At 38.4% G+C, this 22,498-nt stretch overlaps 1 protein-coding gene across 7 annotated transcripts; it reads right to left on the bottom strand.

Moving 5' to 3' along the window:
• Positions 1-776: 776 nt before the first annotated feature.
• TIAL1 (TIA1 cytotoxic granule associated RNA binding protein like 1) lies at positions 777-21,900 on the bottom strand. Of its 7 annotated transcripts, none has more exons than XR_015289776.1 (13): positions 21,608-21,895; positions 15,000-15,096; positions 11,624-11,722; positions 11,276-11,330; positions 10,878-10,965; positions 8,921-8,996; positions 6,874-6,982; positions 6,496-6,591; positions 6,327-6,411; positions 5,914-6,037; positions 5,699-5,791; positions 5,305-5,444; positions 777-4,415 (listed from the first exon to the last, which is right to left on the bottom strand). XR_015289776.1 is itself a non-coding variant. In XM_086899603.1 (12 exons), exons 1-12 carry the CDS (start codon positions 21,634-21,636, stop codon positions 4,298-4,300), a joined length of 1,167 nt encoding a protein of 388 aa, XP_086755729.1. In that variant the 5' UTR covers positions 21,637-21,900; the 3' UTR covers positions 777-4,297. The 7 variants fall into 7 exon arrangements, 5 of the variants coding, with proteins under 5 accessions (XP_086755729.1, XP_086755730.1, XP_023804207.1 ...); XR_015289775.1 differs by having other exon boundaries at positions 11,624-11,773; positions 21,608-21,866; XM_086899603.1 differs by lacking the exon at positions 5,699-5,791 and having other exon boundaries at positions 11,624-11,773; positions 21,608-21,900.
• Between the last annotated feature and the right edge of the window lie 598 nt (positions 21,901-22,498).

Raw genomic sequence — 22,498 nt, 5'->3', positions numbered from 1 at the left:
CTGATGCCTTATTGACAGTTTCAACACTAAGATAGAAGGCAAAGCCATGTTTCTTCCCACAGCGTATCAAGAATACTTTAATAACCAGTAAGATTCAGATCAGCTTTAATCAAAGCATAAGGAGCTGTGTATTTAAGCAAGAATAACTTGTATTCAAATAATCATTACTGATGTCAAATTAACGTTTTGAGTCATTACCCTTTAAATGTCAGTGAGCAGAGCATGTCATTCACATACCCATGATCTACATCAGCACACAGCCTCACAAGGACAACACAATCAGTGCTCACTTGTCAACATGAAGTCCTGTTTCTTTCTCAAGTAAAACACTCAATAAACACTTCAGCATTTTCTTTGATTTGAAATTATAGTACAGCAGGATGGAATTTTATCCATGTGACACTGAAAAGCACAACAACTTTTAAGGGTTTTTTTTTTTTTTACACAATCAACTGGATTCATAGAAGTCAGCTGAAATGAAACACGACAAAGACCTTCCCAGAAGCTACTGCCTTGCAGTTGTCTTTTTACAAACAGAAACTTCATTACATAGTGCAACCCTTAAATTTATCAATGTGGGACAGGTACCACATGTGATCAAAACAAATAAATTTTCACTCACTTTCAAGAGAACCTTCTTTTGCTCTTACACTCACAATCCAGATCCCAGATTATACCTATATATGAAAATTCAAGCTGGAACAAGGCAGTTCTTCACAAACCCCATCCATTTTTTGAAAGCATACTGAACAAAAGATTGCCTGTATCTTGCAATGTAAGAACAGTGCAACAAAATCTTTTATTGCTGACCAGGAAACAGTTTCACGTGATTAAAACAAACACTTGTGCCCTTGTTCAAAAACAGTCAGATAATTAAGAAGTATCAGACACTAATCATGTCCATACAGTTTAAGTCTGCTTCCTTGTGTACAAACACAAGAAAAACAAATCACTATTTTTCTGCAAAACTAAGCCTTATTCACTGTGAGACTTTTTTGAGTGAAATGAAGGCAATGGTTCTGGTACAGTGAATTGCTTCTCATGAAGTTATCTTAATAAGAAGGTTCTGCAGGAAGAGTATATCTAAAAATTGTTAGCAAATATACACAAGGAGGCAGGACTGATGAGAAGCTACACGTAACCTTAGATTTACAGCCTGACTACTGCAACTCTGCAAAATACAAAATGATTTTGCATGAAAACTTTTTAAATAAAACATCTTTTACATGATTGCAAGTGCATAGTTTACAAGTTCAGCCTTGTCTGCCTGTTGTCAGTTTTACAGCAAAGAGGGACAATGCTTTGACAGATGACAAATACAGGATAAGCCCTTTATCATGTTCCACTTTTATTGAACATCTTCTGCAAATGCAGATTACAACCTTGGTTTAGGTTGCACGCATCAACTTAAGCCATAATAAATCAGTTTCTGAAATCCAAATCCTAGTGGTAAGGGTTAGGTAGTGGTCAATTTCTGTAGTTAGAGAAATTACAACAGTGTAAGTGTCACTCATAAAAGCAGTATGGTGCAAGAGGCTCTTTGGTGCCAAAAAATTGTCAGTGATGCATTTATGAATGCTACTGAGTAAAAAGCAATCTAATTTACAACTCTTCCTCGCAGTGCTAGAGAAACATTAAAGGACACTGGAGACCCTCACACCTTGAGCAGTCTGCGAAGAAATATCACCATTACAGAAAAGCTGTATAAAAATCAATGACAAAAGACTTAAATCAGAAGGTAATATCTTATCTTTCATCCTGAAATACAGGTCAGGTACGGCCCAGCTCTACAGCAGGCATATTAAATAATCAGATTTAAAGTGATCTACACATTGAGACCTGAAAGATCACTGCCTTAATCTCACACCCATTTATATGGGCATTTATGTGGCAATGTACTTGCATCATCTAAATCTTCAGTAGCGCCTAAAGAACAAACTGCCTCCACACCAGCATGCACCCAGAACAGCCATATGGCAAACACCTAGAAGGATGTAGAAACCCCAGATTTCAAGTGAAGTCTAAGAAATCCTAAAGGAACTCACAATTTGTATCTCTACTGACTCGTGACTTTTTAAACCGGCTGAGTGTAACAAAAACACAGACTTACTTGTGAGGTTTTTCCAAACTACAATGTATAGGCCGATCCTCGCGTAGATATACACATATGTACAAAATGTATAGAAAAACAAGAGTCCTATCTTGAGCAGAAAGACACTACAGATACCATACAGGAGAAAAGGAGATAAAGGGCCAATTCTGCCAGCACGAGCACCCGGTTCCACACTAACTTCAGTCATTATTGCATGCATTAGATGCCCAGAGTCACAAGTACCTCTGGTGCAGCTGAGCCAACTGACTAAACTGCTCTTCCAGTACACCTCACTTTCAACCTGATCTAAAAGTCAAGGTACTACTTCACACATCAATAAAAGAGGAGGAAAGAAAACCCTCATGTGATTTGCTACAGCAATAAGTGTAGTTATTTGCACAACCTGGCTGGGTTTAACACAACTGCAAATCTCCATTTCAAAACAGACTATTCTACCTCGCAACACCTGCATGGTCAGAAGCAGGAAAGAGAAAATATACAGCTCCTCAGACACTCACTTAGAACTACTATCTCTAAAAACCAAACTTCGCTTCTTTTAAAATGCAAGTTTGCTTCACTGAACTACCACTGCAAATCCTACTCTTTCCCTTCCAACCGTGCCTGCCTCAGCATTCCAGATTACAGCTGAGGCATTTGCACCCTCTAGCTGTCACAGGGAGGACACATTACTTATATCTAACTTACATTCATTTTCAACTTCAAATTTATTGAGGCAGTTTATATCAATGTATCCATAAAATAATTCAGAAATAACCCAAGTATACCATTTAAACATCTTCATGATTTATCCATTTACACACTCAGTACACAAACAACCCAGCCTCTGTACAGGTTCATCACATGCAAACCACCCATAAAGACAAAAAACTTTAATTAAAAATAAGTCACAACTCAGTGTACTGTTTCAACTGCATCTCCATTTACCAAATGGCACATTGAATATTCTCTAAAATAAGATGTTTTTAACAATCTTGTTAAAAAATTCTTGGGCAAAATATTTCTAGACTTAAAAAACATCAAGATTTTTCAAAACACTCAAGATACTATACAACTTATAATAACCTTGAAATAGGTTTACAAGGTTGTTAACCAAGGTATTTACATACCAAATAATGTAAAGCAAAAAATTTGTATTTCTAATGACAAAAAGGTGATGCATTAAAGATTTATGAAATTAAAATTAAGGCTCTTTGTTATAGTTCTTTATGTAACTTTACATAATAGCCAACTTTGGAAATGTCAGTCTTGCACATTCTTGTCAATCTACTGCATTTAAAGCAGTAGGGTATATTAAGTATTTGAATAATTACATTGCTACTTCTATGTTTGAGCATGCTTTTGAAACACTGTAATTATGAAATATTTACAATGTGTAGCCTTCAAACTTCATGTAAAAGCCCAAGTATGACTGTCTGATTTGAATACAAACAATATACTTGTAAAAACGCTTTTACTTCTCAAAATGAAATGTAAACTACTACAGTTTTAACAAGCAAACCAGCTCTGAAAAATTCAACATGTGCCTGAATGTGGACAGTAAAAGTTACGTGAAATTTCTCAGACAGTACTGTTTTCCATTTCAGACTGAACTATTCATTGTATCAGTTGTTTTCTGTAAGCATGTAGAAAAATTAAATATTTTTTAAAAAAATTATTCCAAGACCTACATATACTTTGAGCTATGTCCATAGGTTTCTTGAAAACTCAATACTGTCTCGCAGGTTGTAGTGATTGGTCCACAGTTTATTTCAGGATGTGTGTTCAACTAAAAGCAACTCGCTGTTTTTCATTTCATTTCTCTTAAAAGCACAATGATATAAAACACTGAAGACAAAACAAAACAAAAAAAAAAAGGAATGGTAACCTAAAGATCAAATTCATTAGCCATGTCTCCTACTATATCAAAATTTGTAGTCAGAATTGTCTTTATTGACTTTATTTTTAATTTTTGTACACAAAGAAAAACATGTTCATATCCATCATGAACAAAAACTTAAAAAGGCAGAACTAGAAGACATTTGTGTCCTTCACCAAAGCAAAGCTGTGCTAAAGGTTCCAAACATTTCCATTTTTAAAATAAATATTTTCTTTTTTTTTTTTTTCATTGTCTACATTCCAGTCTTCAGAATGTCACTGGAAACTGCAGCCTATCATGAAATACACACTTTTAAACAGAGTCCCAGCTCACTGCGTTTGGTAGCTTGCCATACCATATCCAGCTTGGTTAGGTATTACAGGAGCACCTTGTCCCTGGGCAGGTTGAGCACCAAATCCACCCATCCAGGCAGCAGATGGAGATTGGCTTAAAAAGAAACAGGATGGTTAAAAAAAGGGGTGAAAAGCAAATGAAAAAAAATTAATAAAAAATAAATAAATAAAAGGAGAACATAAAAACATACTTCCTACACAACTACTTGTATCAAAATAGAACATTTTCTTCTTTTTAATGAGTAATTCAGGTTAAGCTCTACATGTGATTCCTGAAAATATCACGAGCTTTGTAAGAACAAAGGAGAAAAAACCCCACAAACCTTGGGTACCAGTTGGATATGGCACCTGCCTCCAAAGGCATGAACACACACAGGTGGCTGGAACTCAACATCAGTGATGCAGAAATGCAAGAAATACCCAATACCTCGTGGGTATGAACACCAGTGATAGGTTTATCAGGGCTTAGTATGTTTAACTGGCACCAGATAATGAAGAACTAAAAACGTTATTTCAAAATTATGTTAAAACAAAGAATTTGTGTGAAGACTTCAGTCTTCAAGAGATCCATTATTTAAAGCCCACCCAAATTCTGTAACTGCACATGTTAAAAGTGTCTGTGTCTAGTTCCTTCTTTCCCTGTAGGCAAATATCAGGGCTCCTGGTTCAGGCACACCACCTCCAGTCAGAATCCAGAATATATTTAGATACCAGACCACCACCCAAAACTTTACCACACTGGGTGATCTTTGGGCCTCCATCACACATGATGGAGGACATGATACCTGTCCTGTGCCATCAGGTACAAGACAAAGCGACTCACCCCAGTATCTGCTCATGGTAAGCACTGAAAATAAACTTTAAGCACAAAGGAACCCCATCTTAAAGTTTGAAACCTTGTGCAATCCTTGACCTAAATGAACCTGAAACTTAAGATACAGCATTCTTGGAATATTCTAAAAAAATTAAATATAATTACTCACTCTACTCCAAAACCCTGTTGATTCCATGCTTGGCCATACATTCCATACGATGGTACTTGCCACCCATTAGCCATATATTGCCCATACTGTTGTGGATTTCCATATACTTGGCTCCATTGTCCCCACTGGCTGTAATCCACCTGCAGAAAGAATAATCCATTGTACTTCAGGTTCTAGAGATGGTTTATTTGTGCTGCTGAAGGCAAAGTTTTGACTATATCAATCAGAGAGCTAAAACAAGCAATAATGATGTCTGAAAAATAAGATGTCACTATGACTTAATTAGATCCTTGCACTGAAAAATATATTTGTGTGTGCTTGAAACCCCAAAGACTATTTTTGGTTGGACAGCCACCTAATCTGCAGTTAGCAAAACAGCAAGAATTAGAATTACCTCAAAGTTTCTCCCTATCTTGGATCATATCCAGAAGACAGTAACAGATATTCCATCAAAATCACTAGCCCAATTTGATGAACTGGAACATAACTGAGACAGAACATGGAACTTCATAAGAACTCCACCACAAAATTTAGCCATTATAACTGGGAAGTCATTACAGGTATAAACACAATTGCTTTTGTAACAAAGAAAAGGTTAAGTACAGTTACCTGTTGGAAGTTTTTAGTCATATCAGGGGATTCTTTACCCCAATAACATTTAACAACATGTCCTTCAATTGTGGTTCCATTAACTGAAACAATAGCATGTGCTGCACTTTCATGGGTTGAAAACCTACAAAATGTAAAAACAAAGTAATGTTATGTTTTACAGTACTTCCACTGGAGTACTTAAAAAACTGACTCCATACATACAGGAAATCCAAAGAAACACATCTGCTTTCACAAACATTCATCTTCTCAGATAAAAATGTTGGTGGCCCTTTTTACAAGTTCCAAATTATTCTATGAATGTATGGTGACAACCTTTATTGTATCAGGACAAGTTCAATCAAGTGAAATTATAGACAGATGAAGCGTTACTACATGCACAGACCCAGGGATTTTGCTTTCTCTGTCCATACCTGACAAATGAGTAACCTTTTTCTGGAAACACCCTTATTTCCATAATCTGTCCAAACGGTGAAAAAGTCTGTCTCATAAGTTGATCTACAAAGTAAGATGTTTTTGAATTAGTAATCATCCTGGTGTCCAAAAAGTTTCAATAATAAGAAATAAGAGAACACTTCATACCTGTTAGCCCCGAGGCAATTCCTCCACAGTACACAGTACAGTTTTTTGGACTTGACTGATTTACTACATCTTCAAATCTCAACTGTTTTGTATTATCTATAAAGAGAGAAGGCTGGTTTTCAGCAGTGGGCTGACTGTAACCCAGACACTTACCTCATACACAAGCATGAATTTCACATTTAACAAACACATTCAGTATTTTATGACACACCAGGAGTGCCACCGCTATGCTGATACAACATACCAAAAAATTCTAATCAAGATCTGGAAGGCAAGCTAGTATGTGATTTAGCTGACATGATTTTGGCTTATGTTTTATTCCCCCACTGAACAGTGAAAAGACAGCAAACACAACACAGCATGACATGAAGCTCTTACTTTCTTGTGTACTTTTGGGGGCTGGTGGTTTCCTTGTTGCCCAGTTAGTTCTGATCTGGCGGCCTCCCAACCACTGGCCTCCCATGTGTACAATAGCATTTTCTGCATCCTGAAGAGATTAAAACAGAGATTGTAGCACTTCCAAACAAAAACCATGTACAAATCTACTCCCAAGACTTGATTATCAGTTAATTGCACGGGCAAAACCAGTAACAGTACTAGAAGAGTATGAAATTCTGAACAATCATAGCAAGCAAACATTAATTATGTGAAGGCAACTGGTTACAGGGAAGGCCCTCAGAAGCAATTTGGTAAAAACTTCTTCCCACCCATTTTTTACATAGGTTAGAAGCCAACTGCAATAATATATATACTACCTGTATATATGCCACATATATACATGTACACATACACACATTTATACCATACATACATATACTATACAAGCATCTGAATTAGAATGTTCAAAAGCTGCCCAAGAAAGTGGAAAGGTCACAAAGATACCAGGACCAATCATTGTAATAAAACAACTATCATTAAATTAAATTAAATCATTAAATGTTTCTTTTGCTTCCTGGAGGTGTGCAATGGATGCTTTGTAAGTTCTCTACATGTTAAAGACATCATATGAACACACATGAGAATCCATGGCCCACTTTTAATCCTGAATATGAAACTGAAGACAATCTTTGAGTTCACAGTGTAAACAGAAACATCTGGTCAGCAAGGATAAGTTTGCTAACAGCTTCAAGAAGCAATTTGTCTCCCAATTGCTTTCGAAGACAGGCACAGCAAATAATGCATATTTGAAATGCTTTTCCAAGGGCATGAAGCTTAAAAAAAAACTGCCAAGCACAAGGGACAAAGAAAATGTAGACAAGTTAAAGGTGAGCTGCTCCTAGCTAGAATTCTCTTCTCAAACTCAGGACCTTGATCTTTCTAGTTTTAATTATATTGAGTACCCATTTTGAAAACAAATACAAAAATGGAATTCCAAAACATGATCAATAAGAAAAGAAAGACACAATCTAGAAGACAAAACCAAACCACCCCAATTGATTCGAACACCCGTGGCTCCTAAAACATGGTGAATACATAATGAATTGACTAGGAAAGGAAACACTCTCTGATGAATCTTACTGCTAACCCTGCTTGAGGATCACAGCTGAGACAAAAATGGAGCAGAGCCCAAGCCATAATTGATGCAGTCCAATGCAGGAGTTCAATTTTCTCTTAACTGTGTTATGCATTAAGAACTCAGGCTGGAGTACCTGAAGTCTGGGAGCATATCTCACTTCACCAAATCTAACAGAATGATACACTCTGACAAAAAGGCCTTGAAGTACCAGCTCAGAACAGTCATACCATAACCCTACAGGTGCAGCTGCTGTGGGAATGAGCAGCAATCAGGACATTAAAATTAGAGTACTTTTTAGTATTGTGTTTAGAATTCATCCAGTAATTTCGCAGAATGAATACAAATTTCAAATTGGAGTTTTTAAGGGTGCAGTCTGAAAAGAATCCAATAACTTTTATTCCATGACTGTTGCAGTTCCCCTCAGGTCACAGGAACCAAACACAACTGTATGATGAGGGAAGAGTGGTACAAGGAAATAACAGCTACTCCTTGCTTTTTCAGCCGCAGCACAGAACAAAGAAAGTGTAACTGCAAAAGCACACTAAATCAAGGCATTCGATTGCAGTATCTTATGGCATTGGCAAATCTGAAGAAATTAAAACTTTTTTCTCTGATTATGACAGCTCCAGGTAACTGTTATAGAACATCAAAAGAGATCTGACATGTAGGACTTTTGACCACACAAACAGGCTTTATGTGCCTAAAATCCTGAAACTGTGTGGTTTTCCTTTGCAAAATATTTAAGGAAAATGATTCACAGTTTCCTCATGCTGTCCTAAACATACATACAGCTCCTGCAAATGTAAATTTGTTTCCCTGGGTGAAGTCTAATAAACAGTGAATACATAAACAGGCAAAACTAAAAATGGAAAATAGGAACTATTTTAAACCTGCATTGTGATTACTCACCAGTTTGTTATAAAAAGATACAAAACCATAGCCTTTTGACTTTCCAGTTGCCATATCTTTAACTACCCGTGCATCCCTGTGAAAAGAAGCACAGCTATATGAGGGTAGTATTGATAACCTGCAAAATAAAAACTAAAAGGAACCACACACACTGTATTGTGAGCATAATTTTTTCTTATAAATTCAGTTAGCCCTAAAACTACAGTCATTCCTGAACTCTCCCTATTGCTTCTTTACCTGTTAGAAAAAAGCAGTAGGACAAAAAAAATAACATGTAATAAACATGCAACCTATGCACATAACCTATACTGGCTATAACTAGAATGTTCAAATTTGAAGTATAAGAGAAACAAAGTTTCCTTTTCTAATATTCTATTGGCTAGGGTCCTCTAAGGTTTACTGTTCTATAAATTACTGTAACAATTCTATCTAATTTACCATGCATTTTCTAAATAGTTAAATGTCTTCTGCCTAGTGATACAAAATATATGAAATATTAAAAAAATCGAAAAAGAGGAAAAAATAGGAATTAAAAGGCATACATGGCCTGTTAACAGATTTCTTTATTTTTCTTGGTCAATTCTCTACCATCATTTTGGAGTTTGGGTAGCTGTAAATTTTGAAAAATTGACATTTTCAGAAATTTAAGAAAGGAGAATAAAACTAACAACAATGCTAAGCACACCAGTACGAAAACAACAAATTTACACAGAAATTTTAGTGAGTAAGTTAAAATGATTGGAAATATAGAACTGCACTGAATATAGAATGTTAAAATGTAAATACTAAAATATGTATATATAAATAATGTATAATAAGAATAAATAGAAATGAGAAAAAATCTACAACTGAGTTCCAGTGTGCACAGTTCCTTGCAGTTAGCCTTCAAGATCCTGTCCATTCTTATGAGCAATTCTGCAAAATAACCAGAATGCTATTACTTTTAATTGTGACTTGGACTTTAGAAAAACTGCAGGTCTCAGGTATAAATATAGATTGAGAAACAGAAACCTGAATTATTCTTTTTAAATTGATTTTTAAAACAGTACTACTTACCACATTAAGAGACAAAAAGCAAAGTAAACAAAACAGCAGAGGTAAGAAATAAGATTTATGATTCATTTAAAAATATGCGTACAGAACAAGAGAAAAATAAGAATTTTGTTCTAAGAAATATATTCCTGTAAAGTAGTACAAAAACGTTCATGTGCAACTTTGATTTTTATAAACTGATAGAAGATTAACAGATTTTTTTGTAGCAGTACTCTTTAGGACACATATACTTTAGCACTCTCAAGGATTTTGTAATGTTAAATATGTTCAATTAGAACATCAGGTGATTTAGTATCACCTGAATTGTCCATGAGAAGTTTAAAGAAACATTCTCTTAACTGGCAGAAATGTGCACATATTGTAAAGCCACCATTCTTTCATTTAAGATATAATAATTGTAATTCATCCCATTATCATCCAAAAAACCAGATTTCATTCTCCTAAGTATTAGCTTTTTTTAAAACATTCCCAAGTTATTAACTAGCTGCTTTATAGAATTATATTCCAATAGCCCAGTTTTCCACACTGCCAATGAAATGCAGCAAAAATGCACATAAAATACACCCAGGATACAATATATACCAGTTGTCAAGTCACTACTCTGTACACATTCTCAACACCAAAAAATCACACTTTGAGCAGTAATTAAATTTTAATAAAAAGTTGAAGGACATTAGCATATAAATTAGATTAAAAGCACATTGCTTTCAGCAAAACAGAGCACAATTACATTACTGTATTTACATTGTGAAACACACTGAGATGCAACCCCCCCCACCCAGCACAAGGAAATGAACAGCAGAAAAAATATCTCAACAGATAAGAAATAACATTTCAACTTAGAAACACATTTTCACTATAACATTTTCTGACTGATAATGGAAATGTTTATGATGATACTTACGATATTTTACCAAAAGGAGCAAATGCTGACTTGATGTCTTCTGTTGTTATTTCTGGACTTAAATCCCCAACGAACACATGGAAGTGATCTGAAAATAAATAATTTACTAATCAAATATTTAACTGCTATCTGAAGTTTCAACTCCTGAGAAAGTGATGCTCTGCACACAGCACTGGGAAACAGGAACGCTCAGGATTCCATGTGAAGAGCAGCAGCAATTTAATCTGTCCACTCCGGTTTCCCCAGTTGTAAAGCAGAAACAGAAGAATTAGTTCACAAAATTCTATTAAACACTAGATGGGAGGGAGAAAAATTATGTTTAAATGCATTTATGATAAATTATTACCACTTTGTGAAGCATTTGTGTAGAAGTGATACTGTGGCATTACATTACTTACTGGATGTATCTTTTTTCTGGCTACTTGGTGTTGTTGCCCAGTTTACTTTGACCTCCTGAAAACAAGTATAAGATTTAGTATAAATTCACAAAATTCTTACATTTTATAAGTTCATTCAAGGGTGGGTTACAACTTCCAACATTTACAAATCATTTAATATAAAACACCATCATAAACAGAACATCACAAATAATACATTTCCTAAACAAGACTTACTTTTTTATATCAATACTTTTAAAAGATTATTCTATCAATATTTAATCTTGGTAAAACATCTTCAGTGGTTTTATTAATATTTTCACGCAAATCTACATTCTTAAATCTAAGATTACCATGTGAGCAACTTACCTTTCCCAAAATTTTTCTCCCATTCATAGCAGCTAATGCAGCAGCTGCATCTCTGTGTTCATAAAATTCCACAAAGCAATAAGGGTCATTGCTTGTATGCTGCAAAACAGAAAATCCAACAGAAGAGTTGACCCTTCTGCTATCGGGTTGCTGAGAAGAAAATCCAGGAAAATATATTACTTATAGCTAGAAACTTTCAGAATGATTTGCATCAGATTTATGAAATAGCCTTTGACATTACACTTAAATGCAAGAATTATTAAGATGGATTTTTTATTAAAGGTCTAGCAGTTTCTGAAGGAAAGCTTGCTTTGAGTGAGGACTGAAGTTTACTGAACTAAAAATAACTGACCAGAAAAGTGATCTGCAAACTGGATGGAAAGGGGGGGAAAAAGGGGAAGAATGGAGAGAAGAATAAAACTGCCTCATGCATATACTCAAAGCTAGAAAGGTTTATTCCCCAGACACATTTTCACCAATTTTCTCTTGTCCTACTTAGGAAGTCTTTCCTTTTATTTGACTGAAAACCACCAGCAGGCAGCAACCTGGAAGCTGCACAGTGTCAGTCTCAAGTTAAAAATGCCATAGCAAACAACTGGGAAATAACCTTTGAAAAGAACTCAAAATAGTTTGAAGGAAAAGGATATTAATTGATTCTTAACTCTGTTAAACCTTGAGTACAACCTGTTTTTGTAGGATGGCATATCAAATCACCTTTAAAAATACTCACTGACAGAGGTCACTGAAGTAATAAATATACCAGAGTATAAAGTGCAAAGAACAGAAGAGTTTTCTGAAAAGCTGATCAAGTGGAAAGGATGTCGAGAATGCCAACCTGAACACTGGATTTGATCTACCTCCAAGATGTAATGAGTAAAAAACTCTAACCAAAACATTTCCATTAACTATTCATCACGTGCACAGACCAAAAGATGATAAACACTAATATTACCCTAAACAAGTTATTTCTCACATGGATAGGGAAGGGTCTAGCACAGAACTGTTCTGGCATCAATATTCTCACCTATCAACCTCCCCCAGTGCCAGGTAGAACACAGCTGTAACACAAGCTAATAGAAGCTTTTTCCAGCATTCCTATTTAATTTCTGGTAACTCATACACCCTTACATTGATGAACAATTCTAATCCTTCCCGCTAAAACTGGATTGTACAGCTTCAAACATAGTCCTGTCTACTTCTGAAGCTGTCAAGATGCAACAGTTGGACAGATCACAAGGCCTTTATACACCTAAAATGGTCATGGAGTCTAAAGTCATCCTCCTGAACACTGTCAGTACTTGGGGCCTCTAAATGATGCACAATGAACAAATGGGAGAAAATGTACCTGAGACTTTGAAGTTTCAATCACAAAGTTCTCACAAGTTCTCTACACTCACTTCTGATGCCCCAAAAAGAAAGCCTTAATTCACCCTTCCTCCCACACTACTTTGGGAAACTCATTTAAGGCTCCTTTAGAAAATTTAGTGTAGCTTATGCTTCAGCTGAAGTGCAGCATTACTTTTAGATTGTAGGGAGGTCTTCTTTAGCTCTGAGAACTTGTCTGAACATAAGAAGAATCTCTTTTGCAGACACTCAGATCTTTAGGTGTTCACACTATCTACAAATAGTGTGCCAACAGCCTGAGTATTATATACCCCCAAAAGAAATTGAAATTTTACAACACTTGATGCATTCATGTCACATACTCTACAAAAGAAAAATAATGACTTGGTATGCCTGGCTAAAATGGAAAAATCACAGGTTTTTAAAAGGTGATGGTGTTACCAACAGTGGTAAGAACCACCTAACAATGATTCAGTTCCTAGGACAGGTTTACCACACTCTGTAGAAGGATGGACACCATGGACAGATCCTGTGACAGCTGCAGGCCAGTGCCAGTCTAGAATCCAACCTGCACTTCTGTGACGGCTTGTTGGCAGGTGCTGAGGTCAGCCCAGTGCAGTCACCTCTGTGTGACTGAATACAGCTGCCAGCAATTTCTGTTTATCTACTTGTTTCATGAAGACGTCTCATTTATGGAAAGATCTTAAAACCACAAAGCCTCAACCAAGGTAAAAATGTTGGAATTTCTCACCTGCTCCTTAAGAAACCAAACTGATGCTAACAGCTCTCACCCAGCCAAAGGTGGGAGCAGCAGCACCTTATGCCTGTAGAGCACATGACAATCAAAACTGTTTCTTCAGAGAAAAACTAACGACTGTCATCTGTCAGCCTTCTGTCTTTTTTCTCCAATAAACTTAAAGCAAATGCAGCAGAGAAAAGTGTCACACAGGAAATTATTAGTCCAGACAAAGATGAGAGTGATTAAAGAAGCAGCAAGTTGATGATAAACTAAAAACAAAGAAATAAACAAGCTGTACGACATATTGAAAGGAGAAGGAGCCCACAGGGGAGTTTCTGGTAGCATTCCTAAAGAAGTCTGGTCACAAGACTTGCCTTCTAATACTTTCATTAACAACCTTGACAAAAATGTAACTGTCTACAAGAAATCTGTAATTACAAGTTAGTTTCAAGCATAAGACGTAGTAAAAATGTATGAAGAGTACACAGAAACCAGAGATGAAGAACCAAAGCTTAAATCTGGCAGAAGTTCAGATTAGAGTCTGCCTGCTCAAAGCTTACTAGTTATAAACGTAGAAGGAAGGAAAAATACCAGAGAGAGAGAAGTTTTGTAGGATGTGTCAAAAAGCTTGCAGAAATGGCTGTCAACTGTAAAGGTACCAGAATATTTACAATGGAGATAAGAAAGCACTAATACTTACCAACACTCTGTGCAAAAAGAATTTATCTGGAATACTATGGAAATTTTGTCACTTTGTTTCAAGGAAAAATTAATTTAAGAACAGACAGGTGCAGACAAGAGCTATTTGTACTGGTGCAGACAAGAGGCATTTGAACTAGTGCAGAAAATGCTGAGGAAGAGTCAAACTTGTTTTGAAGAATTTCTTACTTTTTATCCATAGCAAAGAACCATTTATTCAAAAGGGACAAGAGTTACTGAGGCTCATGTTCAAATAGAGTGAAAAATGTACAGAACAGCCATGAATTACACTTGAAATAATAAGTTGTCTGATCATCAGAACAATGTGGTTCTGCAAAGAGGGGGTTATCTTTTAAATAAAGTGGGCTATCATCAACAGCTGATAAAAGGTATGTCAGGGCTACAGGCAAAAAGCACAGGATTGTATCCCCCAGGTCTCTCCGGCAAAAAGTTATCCCCAAAGCCAAACACAATCAACCCAAAGAAACCCACTGCCAGTAATGTCAAAAGAAGCCCTCAACTTCATTTGTTTTGAACAACTTGGGATAAAGTTACATTTTATTTGCTACCCCCCCCAGATGTGGAAGGCCTTACCTCTGTTATCATTTTACAGCTTTTGCATGGTCCAATCTGGCTGAATAACTGAAGTATGAGAACCTCAGTCACATCTCTGGAGAGGTTTCCTACATAGCTACACAAGGAAACAAAAAACCAAGATTTTAAACCAGAAATTGTCATCTTTTAAAATGTAATTATGGTTTTAAAAACTTAGTCAATTATAAAGAATCTCCTTTTAAAGCATCTCAGGTATCTTAAAGACAATATTTACAAATTATTTCGTAGTTTTAATGTGGTACTCATGTTGTTTCTAAATCATCACATTGGCCACATAACTGAGAATGAAGCTCAATTCAGACAACACTGGACACCATGACCTAGTGCCAATCATTTCCTTGGCACAGAGATGTCAAAAGCATGAAGAACATTGCTCAAGAATGTTGTGCAGAACAAGCAACCAATTGGGCAATGATATTTTAAGTTTCACTTCCCACTGAGTATCTCATCAAGAATACTTCTGAATCTGGGTACAAACACACATCTAACTCCCATGAGCTCAGGAGCAGCTCTCGGACAAATTGTGCTGCCTTGCAAGCAACCAACTCAACTTTTCTGTTTTCCTGAACATTTGGAAAGCCAGCCCACTCACCAACAGACAAGGCAATTTATGCAGAATTCTACCATAGGAATGCACTGTACAGCATCTATCTCAACAGCTCCCACCTTTGTAATATCCCCCCCAAATTCTGGCAGCATTATTTTAATATCACCCTGACTTCTTGATTTTTGTTAGTTTGTAAATCTTGAAAAGTAATTCCAAGTTTTGAAGTATTTATTAAGTTTAGATAAGAGTCCTAGATTTACCAGGTCACAATAATCGCTGAGAAAGTTGTGAAGGCAAAACTAAATTCTTTTTAACAATGTGACTAATTTGTAATCAAAGTGTAAACGAAGTGATCAGTTATGAGAAAGGCTTGTCACAGTAACATATGTCAAAAGCCATGAGCAGAGGGACATTCATCATCTTTACAAATAAGCCTGTCAAGATATAAAGAATTCAAGTGCAACCAATAAGATAAGCAGAACCTTCTGTGACTTAAAAGTTGAAATAATATAGATTTTATTCATTTTACTCTGGTCAGTTACAGAACATCATAAAACTGCAAACTAAAGTCATCCTGACCTGTTAATACAGTGAACATAAATGTGAACTAGTGTTTCTTATTGCTCACAAATTTATTTTGAGTTAACTAAAGGTGTGCTCTGAAATTGCTCTGAGAGGCAACCCTTGAAAATTTCTGAAAAGCAAATTTTGTGTTTGACAGCTGGACTTTCATCTGGATCAGCAAAATTAAAAAGGACACTGTTTGTTTTCATCAGAACATCACACAATGTTATCAACAGATGTTTGTTTATGTTGTTCTTCTTTCAGCAACTGTGGGGCAATTCTGCACTTTCTCAGCAGGACTCCAAAGCTACAAGATCCAGAGTGATTTTCTGAAGTATCACCTGAATATAGAAACTCCACTAAAATCCTTCATGTACTCGTTAGTTTCTTGTTAAATACATATGAATTAACACAAGTCATTAACAGAAGCCTGTATTGTTATGAAGCTTTTCAGTAGAGAAGTTAAAAACTGCAGAACTCTAAGAACCCTTACAGGACAAACTGTCCATCTCACTGACTTTCCAGCTATCCCGAAAACTTAGTAGTTAAACATTCATCCATACTTTCTTTTTTGCAATATTAACTAAATTTTTGTTAATCATTCACCAAGAATAAATTGTAAATCACTAATAGCTTTTAGTGGAAATATTAACCTTTGCAGATACTACTAAAATCAGATGGAAAATGTGTATCCCAGTAGGAATTCCAACATAAAGGATCAGCTTATTGCTAGTACTGGTTTCTTCTGTATACTGCAGAACAGGATTCATTAATACTGAGCCTTCACAGCACACTGATACAGTAACACTGATATAAAATTAAATACAGTGAAGTCTTATTAACATTATTTCTACTGCAAATCAGATACAGTGAAGAGTACAATTAACACTAACAAAAAAACCCAAACATCATCCTCTTCTGCATAATATTGGCATGTATTTGGGAAACACAAAAAGTCTGAAAATCAAGCTGGAGAATTCCTCTTGGTCTGACAAAAATTTAAAAAATAAGAAAGGCCAGGGAAAGCCATTCCTCAGCAATATATTCAACAAAGGTAAGAAAAGCTATACTAACTGCTAAAAGATATAAAATATACTAAGTGGTTTTTTGATACCACCATGTCTTCCACAAGATACTTGTGAGAATGTTGCATCACGAACCTTAGCTATGAAACAAGCTGTCTTTTCATAAAAATCGGGACCACCTTGACTGCTAGATTCAGATGGGATGTGAAATCCTACTGGTCCATTAATTCCCTAAATGTAGATGGTAAATACTGTCTTGGTGCACAATTTTGCCATTAGTCAGATGCATTCTCACCCTTTCCAAGCTGCTAAAATTCAAACTTCAGTAACGCACACACTGAGAATTCTGCACAAACAGTAAAGTTTCATGTAGCAAGGACAACACCCAGAGAGACCCAAATCTCTCCAACTAAATGTAAAATATGGGAATACAAACCTCTACAAATTTGAAACAATATGCTAAAAAGTTAGACTTGATGGTTACTTTCATGTCTTTAAGCAGACTGCAGTAACATCACCTCGTTCAGTACAGTTAGAGACGACTTTAATAAAAATATACAAGCAAACATCTGCAGTGTAGATGTCTGAATACCACAGAACTAAAGAAATAAATATATTCACCACATTAGGAACAGACACCTTACCTTTCTGGAAACACAAAACTTTGCTCAGCTGATGCTAATCACCCAATACACATGGCCAGACTATGGCTAGCTTTCCTCTTTCTAGCTGCATTTATACATGGTGTAATAGAACAGCATCTTCTACTTCATGAAATCAAAATTATTAGAACCACACCTCAAAAAAACCAGAAGACTCCTAACATGCTATTTTGATCTTTTTGGACGGTTACATTCTAGAGGATATATTAAGCAAACTTTTTTAAAATTATAAAACCCAGCAGAGCAGAAGCACTTACTAAACTTTTATAAGTGGTCTCAGATGATGTGACAGGGCAGCAAAAGTTGTGGTTTTTTGCACACAGGTAATAGTGTTTGCTCCCTTCTGCAAGCCTGAAGCACTTAAATACCAATTAATAAGCAGCTAAAAAAAACCCAACAACCCATAGACAGATAGATGTCCTGACAAATTTTTATCTATTACACTTCTGAATGCTGCTGACAACACAAAAAATAACAAACTGCTTGAAATTCAGAGATGTTGTAGAACTATTTAAAGAACACAAGAGGCATGTATCAGTCCATAATGAGTTTTGGAACTCAACTCTTTGGCTTGAGCAGAAAAAACTCTCTTTTTGAAGGTAAACAGGTTTGTATTGCATCCTAAACAGGGAGGTAAGAAAGGGACATTTACAGTCACTACTTTTAGGTCCACAAAACTCCCTTACATACTTTTTTGAGGATAGATAGTAAATCTGTTTTATCTCTCACACAGGCAACATGCAAGAAATAGCAGTTTCCGTATTTACAAGAGGAAATTATGTTAAACAATAAGGTAACTGATGTGCTCAAGAGCCCATGGAAATTCTAGCAACTCTGTCTAGTGTTTATGAGCTACTGGAAATAAAATGATACCAAGAATAATCCACTCTGTAGCCTCCTCCAAGAGGCAACATTCCTGGACAAGAGCTGAACTGAAAGGAAGTTCAAGAGAAGTGAATCCGGGTGAAGCTTTACTCCTGTACCTTATCCACATTCCAGACTTGGAATACAGCATGGCAAGGCTGATGAGATAACAGCTGTAGGTATGCAGTGACTTCAGAGCAGTCACTGAATACCTACAAACAACACAAAACACTTCCAAAAGCATTAACAAGAATATGCAACTTTGGAACTTTTCTGGTCGTCTGTGAGAGGCAGTAACATTAGCAGCACATCAGGTTTCTGATAGTTTAGTTTAACTTTAAAGTAGAAGCAGGACTTTGATACAGCCTGTGAAATCTAACAGTACTCACAGAAAAAAAAGAGCTTTCAAGTGTTCTATTAAAAGAAAAAAAAATCAGAACCTCACAGCCCATTTTAGGGCCAGCTACATGTGACAAATCACACAGAAAGGCCCCCATTCTTGCCTTGGAAAAAACTTATAAAGTTTTTTGGCAGAAAAAGTATCTAAGGTTATTCTTCACATCTCTATAAAGATAAGAAATAAAAATGCAAATGGTGTCCATTTTCTATATCAAGCCTCAGAAAATATTCTGAACTTTTAAAGGTTTGTGACCTATCATGACTGGAAACCACACAACAGCCCTGTATGTACAGCAAATTGAAACAGCCCTTATTCCTGAGCTGTTTAAGATGGGCATAAATGTTGAGTAAACAGTAGTTAGGTAGGTTTTGCTTTTTTTAATTAAAAAAACACACAAAAAAACCCAAAAAAACCAACCTTGAAACTGTTAAAAAAGGAAATTTAAAAGAAATAAGAAGATGAAAAGAAAAATCCTTCCTAATTTACATATTTTGGATTTCATTTATTCCTTCAGGAGTGAAAAATTAAGGCATTCTTCAAGTACTGCTTACACTATCAATCAAGCACTTTTGCACATGGTCAAATAGCTACTGAAACAATTTGTTCTTCACTTACTCCCCCCACCCCCTCCTCAAATAAACCAAACAATGGAAACTTAGAAGTCCAACTAAGAATATTTCTATTTGCTGTTCTTGGGGGACAGTGCGTTTTATTTATGAGATCACAACTGCTCTATATGAAAAGCAGTGCTCAGGATAATAATCTTTAAAACACAACTTGCTATTCTAAATTTAAAGACATTTCAGCTAAAAAGTAGGGACAAGAAGGTAAAATGTAAAAAATGCTATAGTGAAATTTTTGTCTTATATGAAAAAAGCCTACAAATAATTACAGGAAAGTAACACTTTATTATTGTGATTACTACAGAACTACTAGGAAATTAATGTGCATGCTGTTTATTAGTTTAACAAATGAAACAGTCACATATGTGCAATAAACCATTTGTGGCAGTTGTAGAGATGCTATTTCGGACATCTTAGTAGAAATGTATTTTTTTTTTTGTTTGTAACCAAGTGGGCTATGTAAGGTCCTTGATGGATGTGTTACTGGGAAGGACCCATGGCTAATGTGGTACCCAAACTTGTTGGCACTAAAAGAACACTTTAATACTTAGTGGGAATATAGCAGTTCTTAAAAAGAAAGAAAAAGAGCCAATAATGAAGAGAGGAGCCTTGAAAATAAAACTGAATAGAACACTGTGTGACTCTGCTGTTTCCCTCCTCCTATTCTAAAACAACACTCGAACTTAGGTCTGCTCTGAGGGCCAAGCAAACTCAGATCATTTGGGTAATCAATACAAAAAGCATTCCAGATATGCTTATTTAAACCATGCATCTCAAGAAGCAAGGACTAAGTACTTATACTACACTATAAACCAGTTAAAATAACTTTGCAGACCTAGAGAGGAGAAAAAACACGAATTGCCTTGAGAAGCCTTAAATGCCAAGTCATCATTTTGGTAGTGAGAACAGAATTATGAGACATTTTACTCTGTTTCAGAGTGGCTTTCAGTCCAGACTATCTTGGAGAGCTTTTCTGAAGGCTACTGTCCCGAAAGCTAAATAGACAAAGATTTCATTTGCACTGTCCTGAGCTGTGTTTGTCATCTGGGCAGCACGAGCATGAGCCTGCCTTTCTCCCAGGGACAGCCCGAACGCGGCACCGCTCACAGAGCCCGGAACACCCTCTGGCAGCTGCACTGGAAATCTGGGAACTGGTTAAAATCAGCAGCAGCACAAAATCCCTGCTCTCAAGCGCCCAACCACAAGTGCGAGCCTCCCTCATATAAGCCAACAGGACAAAGAAAATTCATCAAAAACATATCTGCAAAGCTGAAAAGAACTCAACAGCAACCCCCAAAATGTTCAAATTCGTATTTTTAAACAGAAAACGGATGACAGCCACCAAGAGACTGAAGAGCCCGGAGAGACACGGCCAACACACAGTTATTTCTTTCTGCTGGGCCCGATACCCTGTTATTGAACCACGCCGTGACACGCTGGAGGGAAAAGCGATCCCTCCCGGTTTCCCGGCGCTCCCCATGCCACCCACCGCCGGGAGAGCACAAAGAACTTTGCCAGCGCCGGGACCGCCGTGCAGGGGGGGCCCGGGGGCGGCCTGTGCCCGCCGGGAAAGGTTTGGGACCCCCGCCTGCACCCCCAAACCTCCGAGGACGGACCCCGGAGGCTCCGAGGATGGACCCCGTTACACCCCGGGTCCAGCTGCACCCGTATTTTCCTTGGATCGGTGCAGCGCAATCTCCGTGCGGGCCGCCGCGCCCCCCTCCCGCTCCCCCTGCCCGGACCCCGCTGCCGGCCCTGCCGCACACGCTCTGTCCCGCTCAGCCCCCTCCGCTCCCCCGGCACCCCTCCAGGCCCCGGCCCCGCTCCCCGGGAGCGTATCCCTGCCCCCGCCCCGCTCCGCCCCGGGCCCGCTGCCCACCCCGCCGCCCCCTCCCCACTCACAGGGTCCGGGGCTGCCCGTCGTCTTCCATGATGGTGGGCGAGCGCCGCTCTCCGCAGCCGCGCCCGGGGGCAGCGCCGGAGGGGGTCGGCGGCGCACGGAGGCGAAGGGAAGGTGAGGAGGGTGCGGGCGGCCCCGGCTCCCCTCGCTCCGCGTCGCCCCCGCGCCAGGTCCCGCGGCCGCAGATCCCGAGCGGGAGAGGGAAGCGGCACCACAAAATGGCGGCCGCCACCAGACGCTCAGGAAGCCGCGCTCTGCGCAGGCGCCGCCCCGCGCGCTCCCGGACCCGCTTCTCCTTCCCGGCCCCGCGGGGCGCGATGGGGATGGTAGGCACTGCCGGGAGCCGCGCGGCGGGACCCCGCAGCCTACTGGGAGTTGTAGTTCATACTGCCGCGCACAGAACGGCGGCACCGCAGGAAGAGAACTACAACTCCCGGCACGTCCGGTGGCAGCGGCGCCGCGGGGGCGCGCCCGGGCTGCCGCGATTGGCCGCCGTCAGCCCGGGAAGATTCGCTTCGTCCCGATCCCGATCCCCGTCCCGATCCCTGCCCTAATCCCAGCTCCAGCCTCGGGCCCAGCCCCGGCCTCACGGAGCGGGACGAAAGTGCCAAGGCTGCGCTGGAGCCTTGTCACCGTGTGCGGAGGACAAAGGCCGCGACCCGCTGTGCCCGGGGCTCGTCCCGGCCGTTCCCAGGGCCTGCGCCGGGCGGGAGCGGCTGGGTTACTCTGGCGTGTGGCACTGCCGGCAGCGTCAGGAGAATGGCCAGGCTGGATGGGGCTTGGAGCAAGCTGGCCTAGTGCGATCTGCCCCTGTGTGTGGCAGAGAGTTGGGAGCAGATGGTTTTTTTGAGGTTCCCTCCAGCCCAAACCACTCTGATGCCGTGATTCCCAAG

This window comes from Cyanistes caeruleus, chromosome 8 (genome assembly GCF_971803275.1).
Source record: "Cyanistes caeruleus chromosome 8, bCyaCae1.hap1.1, whole genome shotgun sequence".
In the NCBI taxonomy this organism is placed as follows: Eukaryota; Metazoa; Chordata; class Aves; order Passeriformes; family Paridae; genus Cyanistes; species Cyanistes caeruleus.
This window is presented reverse-complemented; position numbering and strand designations above follow the sequence as displayed.